Genomic DNA, 18,264 nt, shown 5'->3' on the forward strand with positions numbered 1-18,264 from the left:
TTTACTGTCCTTATTTGCTTATGGGCTTTTTATTAATTTTACACATTGTTTCCTATTTCCAGATTATAATTTTAATGTGTTTTTCTTTTTTTCTCCCTTTCAGACGAACCTGGTCCTCCAAGAAGTTAGAAAAAAGGAACAAACTGAAGAACAAAGGACTGAAACTATCAGCTGCTTACTGCTAGTTCTTACTGAGCGACAAAGGCTGCGTCATGAATGGGCTGCAAGGTAAGAAAACTGAGAAAAATGGTGAGATATTGAAGTTAAAAACAAGCCTATAAAACATAGTTCTGTTAAACCGCTTTAGGAGATGGAGAAAAGTACCCCAACAAACTGGCACTTAAAACAGGTTAGAAGTTTAACTTTTTAATTAGAGTTTTTCCCTTAATAGAATAATTAATGTGTCTGCTTCTGAATTCAGAGTTCCTTTGTGAGGTGAAATGCTCCTTTACTATGCTGGTGTAGTGCAAAGTAGGTGGCATAAATACTCTTAAGTTTCCCTTATGCTAGTAACAATATGAGCAATACTCCCAATGGGGCATGGCATGCAAAGACATGTCCATCTTGTCTGTTTTCTTCATGATGCTCAAGTTTCTTGTGGTGTCCTCCTTGTGTTAACCAGATGGTGTTCACGCATTCGTACCTTCAGTCCTTTTATAATCAAGTCAGTTCAAAGAAGAACTTCTGTTGTATGCCACCTTGGGTCTTTCCAGCATCTCTCATCTTTTTAGCTACTGTTTTGAGTTCTCCTTTTTCATATTTCTAAAAGCTGTAGATTTCTACTTATGTAATAATTTCATACTTTTTTCTTATTTATGATAAATAATTACATAAAAAATTTTAGAGTAGCAAATACTTTCTTCCAAGCGTGCCGCTTCCCATAAGACCAAGAGATGTCTTTTGAGTGCAGTGGAATACAGCTTTTAGTCAAACTTCTCTTTCAGACTTGCTTAATCAAAATCCAGTCTACTTGGTATGATTCTTAACCTATGCTAGACTTAGCAATTAAGAGTTGTGTATCTTTTTTTTTTTTAATATCTAATTTAGGAAAGTTTCTGAAATTTGAGTTTGACTTTAAAGAGTCAGTTTAGGTATTGGTTCTGATACTTCTATTCCCAATAATTGTGTTGTGTGGGCTTCTTAAAATCACAGAAAGTTTGAATTGGAAGGGATTTAAAGATTAAAAGCTTTAGTTAAAAACGTTAAAGATTACTATGTAGTAGCAGAAATTATAATGCAATAGTTTATAAATTTGCTTTCTTATGGGTGTTTGTTTTTTATTTGTGTGCTAATCAGTTCAGATCTCAGAGTCAAAGAGAGCTCAGTAAGGTGAGTCTATAATATTGTTCATATTCCAATGTAGGAATTAGAGGGAATTTTATTGTTTGTGGGCTCTTTTGATTTGCCTTGTTGGTTTTCTGTGTGGGTTGTTGATTTTTTGTTTGTTTTTTTTGCCTACTGCCCCCATACTAAATAATGCAAATAGTTTTTACTACATTGGAAATGGAGAAAATCACTTAAGACTTTTCCATGGGATTCATGCATCCTTGTTGTGAACCAGAGTAGAAAGCTTTCTAGAGATAGCAATAAGCATAAGCGATCGTAAAGAGTCGAATATCTTTTTAGGTTTGTTTAGTTTAACAATAATTTCCTAATATACTAAGTCATCAGGAGTCATAGCAGTCAAGAGTCGTTTAAAAGCAATGTGGTTACAGTGTTTCTGGCCTCTGCTTTTACAGTTCCCAATTTAATCAGTGGCTGGAGCCAGCGGTGCAGTTGTATCCGCAGCCTTGTCTGACACAGAAATGCCGAAGCTCTTGGTTGGGGGCAGGAAAAGACTTAGAAGCAGACAAAGTGCAGGCCTCCTTGAGACTAAACACCTGAAAGAAAATTTCAAGAGCACAGTGCCTTGAAAGTTCTGAAAGTGTCCTTTGAGTATTAAATATCCATAATCCTTTTTCTTTCCATTTGATGTTTCCCATCCTGGTGACCTATCTGAGTCTCATCCATATGATCTGCATGAACAGGCTGTTACCATACACCTCCCTTGGCTTCATCAAAGCTCCAGCGAGATGTCTGGAATGAGGCACTGGCTGTGGTAGCCATCAAGCAGCAGTGGTGAAAGTTATAAAACGTCCGCCGTGGTGCTGGCAGGGCTGCCCATGTTTTAGAGATCAGCCTATTGTGTACTTTGGAATTACATGAGAAAAATGTGCTTGGACAGGAAATAATTAGCACTTGTCAAAGGGCAGGCAATAGGTTACAGTATTTTACTTTCAACAGGCTATCAGGGGATCAGCTAGATTAGATAATAGAATTTTTTTTTCCTCTGGAAGTTAAATACAGATGACTCTAATTACTTTACATTGTGCATTAGAGAGCACATTATGAACAGTACGACTCCAAGAAATTTAGGTCAACTAAGGGGAGGCAGCTGGCAAAATTTTAACCAACACTTGGGCTTTAGGTAGGTAGGTATTCTGTTCTGTCATGTGTTTTATTTGTCTATGACACTTTAAGATTTAAAGAAGAAGAAAAAAAAAAAAAAAAAGAAAAGAAAAATTCTGGAATTTATTAGTTCAAACTGACTGAATCTTCATATGTTTATACTTTTTCAGAGGACAAATGGCATCTTAACTGTTTTGGTGTGTCAGTGTCTACAGGAATAAAGCACATCCTTGCATCATTTGCTTTTAAGCCATACCACTGTTGCTGCATGTTAGCCAATTGCAAATGCTCTGAGCTCCTATTTCAGCACGTAGCCCAGTCTGCCCAGTAGCACACTGAGCCTTACATCCTGCCCTTTCATACGCTATATACTTGAAGATGCCGTTGGTACCTTAGATAGCCGTGCAGGTCTTCCAAGGATTCGAGCTGTTCAGTGCTGAGTGGCAGTGATCCCAAATACTTCAGGTAGGACTCCAGTGGATGATCTCTAAGTGTTAACAGAAATGGTCCAGAGTTCCTAAAGCCTTGGATTTGTTTGTGCTGTGTGATAGTGCCTGATGGACAGGTTGTTATAGCTGTAAAGAGCTGCTCAGCCCTCTGAACTGACCCCTTCCCGACCTCGGCTGGAAGAGGTCCCCCCTCGGCACACCAAGTGCGGGGAGCCCAGCTCTACTGTAATGAACGGGGGGTCAGGGAGCAGCTGTGGGTTTGGGGTGAACCATGCAAACCTGCCTAGGCTTTTTTTTTCACTGTATGATAATGAAAATTGTTACCAAATTATATGGAAGTTTAACAGCAATAGTGGGAAAGAGGGGGTGGAGTCTGATGCATTGGGTTTGATAAATGAAGTGTGAAGTTACCCATCTGGCTCTGGACAGCCCTCTTTTACTCTACGAAAGGGAAACATTTAAAAATAACCATGGTACATCTAGAATCAATGACCCATACAGAGAGCTGGAATAGATCAAGATTTAATGGTGACTGTGGAAGAAATTATCATTTGAAAAGTGAGACAAAGGATGAAGAAGTACAGTTCAATATCTGCACCTGATTCGTTTTCAGAAAAGGTCTTAATATTTGTAGTCTGCTGCTGAAATTGACAATTTTTGCTATTTTACCTTTAATTGGGTCCAGAAAAGTTGTTGTTTTCCTAAAGAAACAGTTTGGCCAGAAAATACTTGTTTTCAAAAAGATGACTTGGATTTCTGGAGAGAAAGTTTCACTTTTCTGTGCCAGTAAATGCCCAGCAGAACCGCGCAGCATGGCTTCATAAAAGTTATCTCATTTCTTCCCTTAACAAAACTTGTATCGAGTTATAATGTTGCCTTAAATGCTTGGGTGTCATACTCTGCTTAATTATTAGTAATCTTTTTTTGCTGTGCTTTTTTTCTTTAATAAATACATTTACTGTGAAACTAGTTTGTCATCAAGCGATCAACTATAGATGAAATTAGAGAACGATTAACTACGCTGAAAATATTAGCTCATAGGGAAAACAACAGTGAAGCAGTTTTTAAATAAGTCTTTTACATGCAAGAAATGATTAGTCTGAAATGATTTTAGAGGCAGACTGTTGTCCATTATGCTGTTTCATTGAGTGAAATTTGCATCACGTCTCTAAAGGGAAATACAGTCAGCTAAGGGAAAATGTAAAGCTTTGGATAAAGATCTGACAAGGGGAAGAGTTTGATAGGAAAAATAAAATTACAGTAGTAATGTTTTCATAGTTCACGAGATAGACGGCAGAGAAGCATTAATTGCTTATTTCCTGTAAGGACTGATAACTTAAATCCTTGGCTCATTGAAATGGCGCAGTGAACAAAATCTATTAGGTCATTGCTACAACATTTGGTAGATCAGATCACTGCATTTTAAGAGTTGTTACATTCTTCCATAATTTCATACCCTTCAGAAGAGAACTTATTATCACAAATAGTACGAACTTCTGGTTTCCAGTCAAACCCCAACTCCGGTTCCTTACTGTCTCCTGGTCACCATATTTGCTCTTCTCCAGCCCCCCTAGAAATATGTAGGTCTCGCCTTTCTTTTACATAACACTATAAAGGTATGTATTTTTTCTAGAGTAAATGCTTGTCATACTACTGAGATAGTCATACTTCTCAGCAGTGGTACCTGGATTACCACATAGATAATTTTCTATGTCTATTTATTACAACTCTATTTATAATTGTGTCAGTGCATAGTGTGAGAACTGAGTCCCAGCCTGCAGTCGTCCTGTTGGATTCAAAGCACAAAACAGAATGTGAGAGTAGAATCCTAATAAAGTAGCGTGCACGTTAAGCAAGAACAAACAGGAAGATTTTGATATATTTTGTAGTTTTCTGTTTTGAAGAAAAAGTTGTTATTTTTCTTCTGCCGTATCTCTTTATGCATGAGAAGGTAAATGAGGTGAATCTCACTCTTTGCTCCGGTGGGAGAAAGTGTTGGATTACTTACAACTGCTTTGGGTTGTTTACATCTTCTGTGATTGCTGCGTGTAATCTTAGAACAACAGATTTTTTTTCTTTCTTTCTATTGGGGAAATCCAGTGTCTTTGTTTCTGACATCAGTAGGAATCTCCACACACAAAGCTGTGTGAACTCCAGTGGGATTTCTGTCATAGCTGTCCTCTCCAGACAGCACGTGTGCCAGCTGGAATGAATACTCAGTGAGTTAGCAACAAGCATAACAATTAGCAAACTAAGGCAACTAAACTAAGGCAAATTTGGAGTACTCCTTTATGAAATTATGACGGATGGGGGGGAAGGAACACAACAGAAGATTTGGATTTTTTTGATATTTTCTTTGTGTGTTCTTTAAAAGAAGAAAAACTATTCGGCACCCATTTTGAAAGTGAACACGTGATTTAGCAGCTGCTGCTGGGTACTGTGCATTACTCAAGAAGATGCTTTGAGGCATCTGATAAAAACAGCCTTGCAGCTTTTAAATGAGTGTAGGAAACACAAACTTCAGTGAAGTGGTCAGGTTTCCTGCTGTCGCCATGCTCAGACGTTAGCTGCCCTCTGACTTTCCCTCAGTTGCCTATTACCAGGTTGCTTTGCTTCGTGTGCCCCTCTCTGCTCTCTTTCACCTGTTTTGCACTAGGAGTCTTTGAAGCAACCCAGCTTGGCATCAGTGCTTCACAGAGCAGTGCAAATCCTGCTTGATTAAACACTGCTCTTGAGCAACCACTCTTATTTTCTTTAAAACTTTTTTGACCCTTTACCCTTGAAAAAACTTTATATACAGGCTTGGGTATTTACAGAGAATTCTACATCTTACCTTGTGATGTCATGATAGACGCAGCAGATAGTGGTGTAAAAATGCTCTTTGATACAAGGACTTGAAGCAAGTGGTATTAAAGGGTGGTGCAGTAAGAAAGTCACAGAAATTCAGCTCTGTGTGTGTGCTCTTCTGTCATGCCACACTGTGGAGGGTTATTTACACTGAGGGTTATGTTACCACTTCAGTTTCAATGCTCCATTTCTGAAAGCAGTGAAGAGAAATGCATCATCCCGTACCTGGACAACTACAGGTTATTTTTGACGTATTGTTTTTTGGATTTCATGCTTTTCTTTTTCATATGTTGGAATGATTTTTCAAGTGACACTTCCAAAACTGACAGATGGCATAAATTTAGTCATTGTTTATCGTGCAATTAAAGTTTCCCCAAACTAAAAGTGATAAATAGTTTTCCCACTCTACCAAAGTGCACTTGGTTCTTTTTATGTTTTAATCGTTGGGTAACTTTTTTTGGAAGGTCTGGATTTATTCCACCTGGACAGGCCTTTTAAGTCAGCATGGGTGACATTTCCTTATTTATTTAAGCTTTTGTGCTCATGGTACAAGAAAGATAGTTAGTGTTGTTTTTCCAGCAGTTTGACAATGATTTGCTGACTACCACTGGGAGATCTGAATGCTGGAGATGGAGATTATTGTGTTTCCAGACTGCAGGATAGTGGGGAGCGAATAGATCACAGAGGTAACAAATTTATAATCTGTGGAGACAAAGTGTTAGCCACATCATCAGACAGTTGAACCACAAACTAGTGTTAGCATCAGCTGTCATCATTCCTGTAAGAGAGAACAGCGTGTGCCAGAGGCAGGGGAAAATAGAGAGGCAGGGAGGATCCTGAGCATCTTGCAGTGCTCCACAGCTGCCCATTCTATCTATAGGCACGGTGTTGCAAAGAGAATGAAGAATTCTCATAGATATATTTTGCTTTGCCCCAAACTCACTTTGCAAACTTTGTAAAAATCAAAGCTCTGTCTAAAAATATTCCTTTGAAATTAAATGAGTCTAAAGATGGAATTTTCCCTTAAATTAAATATATAAATGTTCAATTGAAACTTTACTTTTTTAGTTGTCATCATTTAAATCAGTTTTATGATGGATAAAGCTAAATTAAGTTGTTGAAATAACCTGTACATGTTACCAGTGCAAAAAAAGCAGAGGATGACAAAGACTTGCCCTAGCCAAATGATGTGCTTTTGTCATTGCATGAGACGTGTGAGCAGATGCTTACATAAGTTCGTGACTTCAGTCCCAAATGCTGTCAACCCCGTGCTATTAAAGTTTTTCCACGCATATAGAACTTGATGGCTCCAGGGATTGGTAATGAAATACAAAGCCTTTTGTTTTCAGGTCAGTGGTTCAAATGTGGTTCAGGTAGATAGTGCCAAATATTATTCCCATTGGATATCTGTTTGATGGCCTATGTAAAATGCATTGGTTCTCCAATCCTTGTAGGCAGGTGTGTATATCACGTAAAGCAACTGTTACAGCTGACACTAATTGGTACCCTTGCTGGCATTCTGAGAGCAGCCAAAAATTAAATGGATGTAGAGACTGAGCAAGATGCTGTCAGTGCTCTAAGCTGCCTACAGCATGGCTGTGAGGTAGCAAGAAGCCATTGGATATCAAGGCTGAATGAAAGCAGAAAGGGGGCGTTGGTCTGTTGCTTTGCTCTGTATTTTGTCTTGCACTGAAAGTTATGGCAACATAGATACACATACACAGATAATTGCACAGTGGTGAGAGAGCACTCCGGTAAAACACTGGGCAATGATAACAGCATGGACAAGAGGGAAGTGGAATCCAGGGGTGGGATGGGGGTGTAACTCATCAGAGAAATTAAGAATAACTGGAAAATAGAATTATTGCTTATTTTGACTTCTAATGAGCTCTTTTTGATGTGCTAACAGTTTGTGTTGGCTATAATATTTTATTATTTATGTTGTTTGAATTTTCAGTTCTATGTGTTTAGTTGTTGGGGAATTCCTAAAGTACAAACTATGATGATGATATAATAGCTAACAAAGGAAGTTGGCATTTCTTCCTCTGGAGATCTTCTGTAGAATCAGAGATCTTAGGGACCTGTTACACAGCATGTGTTGTTTTCATGTTCTGTCTTACTTTTTAAGAGACGGCAGCCCCAAATGGGATGTGTAAGCAACAGAAACAGAACATCCTATTGTAGATTATCGAAAAATATGAGTAGATTAGCTAACTAAGATGACTTACAGAGGTATGCAATGCCCCAGGTTGTAATTTATAACCCTTAATTGTATTTCCATATCATCATATACTAGCAAATATTCTAGCTGGGTTGGTGATGCAGCAGGTGGGACTCATAGGTAAGAAGCAGGTTGAAGTAACATGACTAAACATCAAAAATGTAATTCAAAATTGAGATAAGTAAACCAAAAAGGTAGTGTGAGTTGTATCCAGAGCATTAAGTGAGCAGCACAGGCTTTCCAAATGGGTGAGACTGGAAAAGGCTGTCAAGTATTGAAGTGAAAACAGTAATATCAGGAGGAAGGAGAGAGTTCAGATGATTTTTAAGATCTGCAAATAAGAGCTTGTTCCACTCTTTCTACAAAGGTAAGCTGAGTGGTGCCATCAGGTATAAATGTGGATTTGCTGAAATTACATTCCGCTCCAAATTATGCTGGAGAGGGTGTTTGTACAACCTTATTATACTGCGGTCTTTCACTTTTTGCCAGTTGCACTTGAGCATGTCAGCATCTTCTCATTTCTATTTTCTGTTCAAAATTATCAGTCAAATAACTTCTGACAAGGTTCTCTGGCCTACCAAGTAATTTGTGAGTGTTGTGCTTTAACCCAGCAGGTGGCTCAGCAACACACAGTGTTTACTGACTGGCCCCCCTTCCCAGTGAGATGGGGGAGTGAATAAAAGAAAAACAATGAAGTAGAACTTATGGGTTGAGATAAAATTATTTATTAAGAGAAAAAGAAAATTGTTATGACTATATGTATGTGTGTATGTGTATATGTGTATATCTCTCTCTCTCAAATGTATGTAACAAGTGATGTACAAGTAATTGCTTTCCAACCCTGCTAGCCCCCCAAGCAGGGGAAGAGAGCAAGATGAGCTCACACACCCTTCAGAACTCCTCCTGATTGATGTCATATCTCATGGAATATCCCTCTGGCTGATTTAAGTCTTAAAGCTGTTCAGTCCCAGCTCATCAGGCCCTTTGCTGTGAATGACCTTGGCTCTATGCAACACCACTTAGCAGGTGACTATAAACACTGGTGTTGTTATCAACATGTGGTTCTATCTCTTGGGACTGACACACAGCATCACACCAGACACTGAAGAAAACAATTCTGTCCCAGCTAAAGCTAAGGTAGTGAGAACTATGGGAGCACTATCAGTCTTAACCGAGTCAATACAAACCCATAACAAGCAAGAGTTATTTTGATCAGGAAGGTATCATCATTGCAGCAGGTATTATTCTTGTTTGGATCTGAAAACAAATATTTGGTTATCTAAAGTGAATTCCCATTATTACACATTAACAATTTACAGTCTGGAATTTTCAAATATTAGATTTTAAAATTTGCCATTTCTGCAAATCTTTCTGTCAGCGCATTGCTTTGTTGAGTAAATCAGTTGGTAAATCCTGTATAATATTTGAAATCTTTTCCTATAAAACCGGTGCAGTTAGTAATTATTTTACAGTATCTGCTCAGTTTGCTTTCCCAGTAACATAACCAAACTTTCCCTAAGCTGAATAAAGGAAGTTCTTCTGAAAAACCTGACTAGAATTACTTTCAACCTTTTGGTAAAGGTGGATTTGAAAATGTGTTTGGGAAATGAGACGTATGTATCCACTCACTGGCTGCACAGCATGTTTATTTTAAGATCTACATATGGCCTAATTATTTTACATTAGACCATCCTGAAAATACTTGAGTATCTGGCCTTCTGTCTATCTTTGGAGGTGTGTACCAATCCTGGACCCAGATCTGTGGCTGGGAGTGGGCAGGAAGTTGGAGAAGAGGTGGAAGAGGATTTGAGAGGTGTGAGGGCATCATGCTGGAGAAGGTTTTTAACTGTTCTGCTTGCCTGTAGGTGACACTGTTGCATCATTTATCTGCACATTTTCACATTTCTTGTCCAGGGACAAGAAAAAAAAAGTTTCATTAAAATAATTTGAGAGGCAATCAGATAATACAGTACGCTAAGGATTCCTTAAGCCTTAGTTAAAGCGAACAGCCCTAGATACAGCTAGATTAATGGCATGTTCTTCTTCCCAAAGATGGCAGCAGCTCATAACATTACTTCTGATTAACTAGCTCACTAGCATTGCTTCTTCAGCACCGTATCCCCTTGACAGGCAAGTTGCTAAAAGGATTGCTCTGCGTGTTTCTGAAGACTAATGTAATAAACCAGGATGATAATACGCTGTTGGAAAAAATATCTTAATTTGCTGCTAAGTTATGGCAGTATGAAGTTAAAATGTTTTTCTTTACTCGAGTCATTTAAATTAATAATGTGGGCCATTAAGCCAAACCTCACAGAGGATTTTTTTTCGTTGCTATTAAGTATGCTGGCTGCAGAGAAGATGAAATATTCTGTGAGGCTCGAGCAATCTTCTGTCTCTGAGCTACGGTGTGCCTGCTGCCAGATGTTCAGGTGCTGCTGCTGCTGCTTTGACATGTATATCTCTTCCAGGCAAAAACCAATATATACATCAGCCCAGGTGCGAGGTGGCCTTGCCAGGAAACCTGCCTCCTCCTAGCTGTGACACTCGTCCACTCCCCGTCAGAATGTGTACCTTAGGAGGGGATTGTAATTAACCCCTGGAATGCATGGGTTTTGCTGAAGTGATGTGCGCGGTAATGATATTGTTAGGTTCCTTAATTTCCAGTTTCACCATCAATTATGCCATGTGTTTCATCCAGTTGGTGCTACCCTCCCAGTGTTAATTATAACCTACAAGACTGTTACAGTTAATTTTATGGCAAGCATATTGTCTCTTCAAGGCTCCGCGGCAGCTCATAAATTATCTTGAAGGTAAAATGTAACTTGGGGAACTAGTTATGAAAATTCCATCCATCTCGCTTAGGAGGTGCAGCTGCTACTGTCAGCTGCCTCGCCGCCGCGTTGTGAAGGAATTACGGTGGGTCAGGCCTGGCGGCTCGGCCCGGGCTGTCACGGCACAGGAAGGCTGTCCTGGCCTGTCAGACAGGGGCCTTCTGCCAGTCCCTGGTGGCTGCGCTTTGCAGGCAGCGAGAGGCAGGCAGGGCAGGTGGATGGTCCCCAAGCTGTCTCTATTCATTACTTTACAGAAACTTGCTTCAGGTAGGCAGGTACGGAGACCTTGCCACCGTTGTCATAATGTTAGGCATCATCTGCAAAGTGCAAGATAGATAACTCTATGAACAACTCGCTGTTCTGCTGGGCTGCGGCAGCCGGGAAGGGTGATTAGCGCTGGAGCCACACATGAAATAGCTCGCTGGTTTGTAAAATGACTGTGGGTTTAATTGTAGCAGCCGCCTGCTTTTGGAAGAGCACATCTGCTTGCTTTTATTTCGCACTCACCATGTGATGAGGCGCAATTCCACTGCGGAGCAATTTGCGTTAGAGCTTCACATTAAGTAAATTAGCGTGGTTCTGTAGTGGAATTATGACATCTGTGTGTGTGTGTCCTGGTTTTTGCTGAAGGAATTGCAAACACAGATTTTTCTATTTAAAAAAAAAAAAAAAGAAGAAGAAGAAGAAAAGCGGCCAAGTACTCAGAACAATGCACTGAGCATTCAGTGCTACTTGCATTTTTGTATTAAACTTGTGTTATTTCTGTAATGCCTTATTCTTCTCTTTATAGCAATTATTTTAGGCTACCATAAAATATTATGCCTCATCCTACTATCTGTTCCTTTAGTATTTCAATAGTTCTAAATGCTGTCAAGCTTTGGGTGTGTTTTCTTTTTTTTTTAAGAAAAAACCTCAGTACAAATCAAATTTCCTGTGGAGCTTTTTCCCTTCCACTCTTTTACCTTTCAAAAGGACTTCTGTGTTTATAGTGCTGTTTCCTAACCTCATTTACAGCTGGGAGGGCACATGAGAAGGAGCGCTGAAAGCTGACACTGAGCACATTTCCATAGGCAACCGCTGTGCAGATGTGAATGTACGGACCATTGTGAATGGGTAAATGTTGGGAATTCAATTGAGGAGAAAAAGATCCAACACAATAATGAAAACCAGCAAGGATAACACATCTAAATATCTATTATTCATTTGTTTTGGCCGTCTTCATTCAGTTTAATTATTAGTACTTCATTTTTGCAGTGAGTTTTACTTCTTTGAAAATAATGCTTTGTAAATGGTGTCTTTTAGACATTTGCAAAGTGGGAGAAAAAGGCTGATTAAAGACTGCATAAGTGCATATTAGTGCACTTCTAATGCATGTTCATTGTTGCTTTCCCCTTGGAATTCACTGTAAATGTGCCTTGTAATGTCTTTTAGACATTCTTTTCCCTGAGGCATCTCTGTGCATTTTGGTGTCAGCAGAGAAGAAGCTCAGAAGTTTCAACTGACCAGAATGCTGTGTTTGTTTGTTAAGGTTACACAGAGGAAAGCTGTGCGTTAGGCACAGCCGTGGGCAAAGTAAAGTGTAAAGTCCAGATCACCTCAAGAGCAGACCCAGAGGCATTGTTCCTCAGAGGTCAGGTTCCTTCTAGGCTTCATTCTGTCTTCCCCTCCCATGGAAGAAGTAAGGAGGAAAAAAAACTATAATGCTGCTGCTAAGATATACTTTTAAGCGTAGTGTTGATGCACCTGGTCATCTACGTCATTACTTCCTACGCTGCAGGATGCCAGTTCCTTTACAAAGGTTATCCATCAGTTTGCCAAAGCACTCCCGCCTTTGTGGGCTGTTATGCACCACAGCTGGGAAGTATCTGCTATGATACAATTCTCACTAATTTTTTTAATAAATTTGCTGAGGCAGAGTAGGTTGAGGACAGAGAAGTAGTCTGAGAATGTAATGTCTTGTTCTGCTTTCTGAAGGGATAATGAGACTGAACATCTGAGAGTACAGCATTTGTTTATTTTTTCTAATGCTGTTTGAAACTGTTTTAATTATCATCATCACAGTCTTTTCTCAGGTTAATTTTACATCATCACAACATCACTAAGTCTAAGAGAATTTCTTCTGTTGCAACTGCAAATGGGAAGAAAATTAGGATGCAAGTCCTAGTGTATATTCTTTCTGAGTGGTACTTCGGCATGTATAATGGTCATTGACAAACTAATTCTCTTCCAAAAGAAAGATCTCTCTTTTTGTGCAGTTGAATAAGAAATTTCTCAGAATGAAGGTACCTAATTTAATAGGGAAAAAAAATATAGTCTATTTGGAAACTGACTGAACAATGTACATAGTTAACTCCGAAAGTAATGCCTCCTATTTCTTCCCATTGAAACAACAAGAGGTAAAAGAACACAATAACACGATTTGATAGAACAGATTCTCAGTTGGAAAACATTATATTTTTTTCACGTAGTCCCCACCATTACCTGTGCATTTTCACCAGTGATGAGCAAAGAGCCTTTGTCCCACTTTTGCACAGTCAGAAGTGAACCACTGTTATATCGCTGCTTTGAGTATGAGAGCATCACTGCCTGCATAGCCAGCTCCTCACTGTACTCATATCCACATTCCGGTCTCCATAAACATTCAGTGAGCATCAGTGTATGTCAGTGAGTGCCATTTTTTCTGCATGGAGGAATTCAGTGACACACCTTTGCTTCATCTGCATTTCCATGTCTGATGCCATTCTGTCAGTGTGCCCCTCTGCTGCCATCTGTCACGTGGCAACAAAATGTAATGGAATATTGGTGGGAAGGTTGAACCTCTGCTGCTATACCACTAACATCTACCTCTGACATCATGGGCCAACGTAGTTAAATAGGTGACTTTACTGTCAGAACAGCATCATTATATTGTGATTTTTGTTATCCAGAAAGAATGCGGTAGCTGTGAAGCAATAGGAAGCAGAGTAACTTAAGAACTGACCATAGAATTGTTACAAGCAAAAGTCTTTAAGAAAATGGTTTTTTTGCTAAACACGACTCAGTGCAGTCTTATGTATTTTTAAGGCAAGAAGAAAAAGGATTTTCAAAATAGCTTCAGTATTTCATAGTCCTTAGATTCCCAAGCAGTTCTTTTTTTTTTTTTTCCATGATTGCAGATTCTTTTAGATGAAACACACAGAATTTATTCCTTTTCTTTGTTGTTGTTGCTAAATTTCATCTAAAAACTGGAATATTTGCCTATTTAAGTGAGCTATCAGCCAAATGAATTTGTAGGAGTAAAACCATTTTGTTGCTAAGTTATGTGTAAATATTGAAAGGATTAGAATCAGTGATAGCCTGCAGAGATCAGTGCTGAAGCTTGGCGATTCAAAATTTTTATAGAAATCATAATTTTTAATGGTTCTTAGTAGCAAAAAAGAATGAAGTAAATTTATATTTCTGCTTGGTAATAATTAAAGTCCCAGTAATGCAGGAAGATCTCTGCTTATATTGAATCCTGTGAAATCAATGAAGCTCTGAATGAAGTTGATCCACCTGCTCATTCGGTTTGTCCATGAAAGCAAGACATGGACTCTAGTCTTCTCTCCTGTTTTACTCGATTATAGCATGTTTTGATGTGAAACAATTTCCTTTATTTCACAGTATTCTCATACATTGCGCTTTGCTACTCTGAGGTGGAAAAATCAGTGTCCTTCGTCACTCAGCTTGGCCTTCTATCTACCTGCTGTTTGTGCGTAGGAGCCCTTTTATTATTTGCCTTGGGTGAGAAGCTGAAACCTTTCAGAGTAGGATTGCTCACAATACCACGATAGTATGTGCTTTTAATTGTGCAATTAAAGTCACCAGGTCAAAATCTCGATGCTTGTTTGCCTCTTGGCTCAACAGAAGTCTTGAACAAGATAATTTCTGGAATGTATGTTGTTTGCTTTAAAGGAATTTAGATTGCAACAGAATAAACAGAACTACTGCTGTTTAAATTTGAACCTGTTGGAGGCAAACTACTGTAAGTCCATGCCTGACTTCTGCTCAGTAGCTGTCATTATGAAACTTTATCTAACTAAAGCTTAGAGGTGTGTATATTAACACACTCACGCTATTGCACACTCTAATTGCAAAGGAATATGGAAAATACAAATGCAACAAATCAGTTTTCCTTCTACTTTCGCTAACTTTTATCTTAAAAAAGGAAAATGTAAGAAAGAAAATGCTGTCAAATATGAGAAAAGAAAATATTTTTGCTGAAGTGTGCAATTCTGAAAGTGTAGCAATTAAGAGTTACAACTGATAATGAATATGAGAAAAGAATTTCTGCTGCTCACTTTTTGCTTAAAGCTTTATGCTTTGTTTAGGCATATTACCTTACGCACACACACACACACGTACCCCTACAAGATTTATTGGCGTTTGTATGAAAAAATGAAAGGATTTTCATGTTTTGTAAGAAACTTAATACACTCTCGCAGATGGCCCAGCTCAGGTGTGATTTTAATTATGAGATAAAACAAAGCCCAACACAGTAGGAAGTAGTCTTAATAAACGACCTGAAGCTTTTGTCTTCATGTGTCAAAAAGCCTTTTTATTGCATGATGAAATATTATTTTTATAATTTTTTTTTACTGTTCCTTCAAATCTTGGGAAAAAAAAAATACAAGGGCTTCCAAAGCTTATGTGAATTATTTTTGTTCAGTGAAAAATGAGAATGTTTTGGGAATTTCTCACTTATTTTGCATGAGAATGGCAGGGAAGAAGAAACATTGCATTAACAGTGGAACGTGCATGGGCGCAAATTCTGTTTTATTTGCTTACATTTAAACCTTTTGCCATTGTATGCTGTCCTTGCTTGTTGGTGAAGCATGTTGCTCAATCATTACAAAAGCTGGGAGGGTTTGCTCAGCGCTTATTTCTGATGTTGTATCGTGAGAAATTAAACACAACTTAAACCCTACTTTGGCATTCAGCCTTCATTGTTAAAATAAAAATAGTATGATCCTTTTGTGAAATATTTCTGATAATATTGCAGTAATCTTGTTTTGTTTTTCCCTTAGTGGGGAAATTATGAGGACCTCATGTTAGGACCTCAGTGTCCTGACGTACTTAATTATCCATAGATAATGGTTTTCGGCAGTAGCTGTTCTGAGCATCACCACCTCGCTGTTACAGGCTTAATAAATATTTGCAGACTCAGGTGCAGAGCACCTATGTACTACAGAAACAAACAGCTGGGGTTGCTCTCCGGTGCTATACATCACATGCAGTGCCTCATTTGTTTTAGAAAGCCTAATGGTGCAAATGGCAAGCTTTGTCCTATGGTGGATGGTGCTAATATGTTTGCTGCAGGCATGCTAGCTACTCTTTCATGAGTCGTTTCATTGTCTTTTCTAATACAAAAACACCTTGGAAAGCTGCAACTCTTGAAGCTCCTTGATTGCATACGGTGTATTGATAGAATGATTAAAACCTTTGAGAGATCAGGGCTTTTGAAACATGGCTGCAGCCTTCTAGGCTTCAGTTTGTCAGCAGCACATACATGGTGAAAAAGCTTCAACAATTAATAATGCTTTTCATTCATGATTTCATAAGCTAGTCATATGATGTGTTATGGTGCAGACTTAGTACAGAAACCTCTTGTCATCGAAAAACTGTGTATGCTAGTGATTGTTAAAGATGTTGGGATGAGTGGCCTCTTATCTGCACTGATACTTGCAATCTTGTTGAAGCTTCAGAATGCATTTAGTTTTACATGTGGAGCTGCGTTGCTCTCTAATTTAGCTGATGCTACATGTTGACTTTGAATGTTAATATACGTATGAACTTGAAGAAATCAGTCATTCCAATTAGGAAATAAGAATACTGTTCCATTGCTTTATGTAATAATACATAGAACAGCTTGGTTTAGAAAAAGTACATTTTGTAAACTAGAGCTGTAATTGATAACTACTGTATGGTTTAATTGCCTGATGTTTTGAAAGCAGTAATACTTGAAACGTTGCCCTGCAAACTGTTTGTCGTTCTGTCCAAGAATAAATATTTCTCTTCTTCATGTTTCCCCACAGATCTCAATACTTTCAGCAAAAGCCTAAGGAAGAAATATATTTCTTCCTGCAATTTCCCACCCTCCGCCTTGCCCTGCTGTCCTTATTCTTAATCCTTCCTTATTTCTGGATTGTCAGGATTACATTGTATATGTGTGTCTCTCCTCCAGTCATGTGCATGGAAGTATAATACAAGTGATAATTTAGAATTAATGAGTAATTATGTGTTTTAGCTATTTGTCATGCGCTGGGTGTGGGAACATTATTACAGTGGAGGGTTCATACCTTACGTTACAATTGAAGTTAGGATTAGGATGTTGCTTATCAAGATAACAACAGTGGCTTTAGTGAAATTATAAGAGCTTTCATTCATATTTCTCACCATGCATGTGATAGGTCATGTCTTTCTACTTGCTAACACTGCTATGCTGATGGGCTGTGCTGGTGTCTGGCATGTCTTTGTGGCTGGGTAGCCAGGCTGTGCAGGTGTCATTAAGGTCAGATAAAACCTGGAGTATTCAAAGGGTGCTGGTTTAAGTGCAGTCCACCAGCAGTCTGTAGTGCTAATTCCACATCAAACAGAAGAGACAGTGCTTGCTTCCCCTTTATTTTTAATGTTACAAGCTAGAAAGTCACTCAAGTAACACGCGTGACTTCTGGGATTAAAATTCAGCTTTAGATTAATTGCAATTGTATTCATTTTAAATTGAATGCACTTCAGGATTCTGCTGGTAACTGTGCTGTTGGTAACCTACATCCTTTTGAGTCAGTAACAAAATGTAACCGATCTTCATCTGTTATTTTTTTTTTAATCTTCAGTGTAATCAAGGCAAGCAGCTTTTGGCTCACAAAAGTAAATGTTTTCAATTGTTTGTTGTCAGATCCCACAATTTTCTCTACAGCAGGCTTAGATGAAAGAGAAAACTGATATACTGAACCGCTGGAATTGCGGTCTTGTAATTTAGAAATATCCATTTTATCCCTTATAATTTCTTCACTAAGATTCTTCAGTCTGAATCTGATACAGGTAGGAGCCAAGACAAACAGAAAGCATTTAGAGTCACTCAGACCAGTTTGGATTCCTTGAGAACGTAAAGCCAAAGAGTCCTTGGCTTTGTTTCATGCATCTTATAAGGATCAGAAATGCATTTAAGTCATAATATTCACTGTGGCTACGTGCTTCTATAACATCTGCAAGCTTTTATTTTCAACAACATTAAAAAGATGTGAAAATAATTAGGCAGTAAATTCTCTTAATTTGCCAGCTAAAGAGCTTGGTGGAGGGAACTTGAACTCTCCAGGGATAGTGCATACAATAAACTTTTTCCAGCCCTTCCTAGCAGGAGCTAGAACACAGTGATAGCATCAGTGCCAGAGACTTGCCTGTGTAAAGGGAAGCACGGGTGCCTGTCTGTTCTGCGTGGGGCATTGCCCGT

The 18,264-nt window shown here is 38.7% G+C and overlaps 1 protein-coding gene across 2 annotated transcripts in view; it reads left to right on the plus strand.

The window, feature by feature from the left end:
- The window catches only part of FTO (FTO alpha-ketoglutarate dependent dioxygenase), a 219,720-nt gene that overhangs the window by 91,721 nt on the left and 109,735 nt on the right, over positions 1–18,264 (plus strand). For both annotated transcript variants that reach the window (XM_072346328.1, XM_072346327.1), the window contains exon 8: positions 104–228. In XM_072346328.1, coding sequence (XP_072202429.1) covers positions 104–228 — 125 coding nt within the window. The remainder of the gene's footprint in view (positions 1–103; positions 229–18,264) is intronic.

This window comes from Excalfactoria chinensis, chromosome 11 (assembly GCF_039878825.1).
Source record: "Excalfactoria chinensis isolate bCotChi1 chromosome 11, bCotChi1.hap2, whole genome shotgun sequence".
NCBI classification, from domain to species: domain Eukaryota; kingdom Metazoa; phylum Chordata; class Aves; order Galliformes; family Phasianidae; genus Excalfactoria; species Excalfactoria chinensis.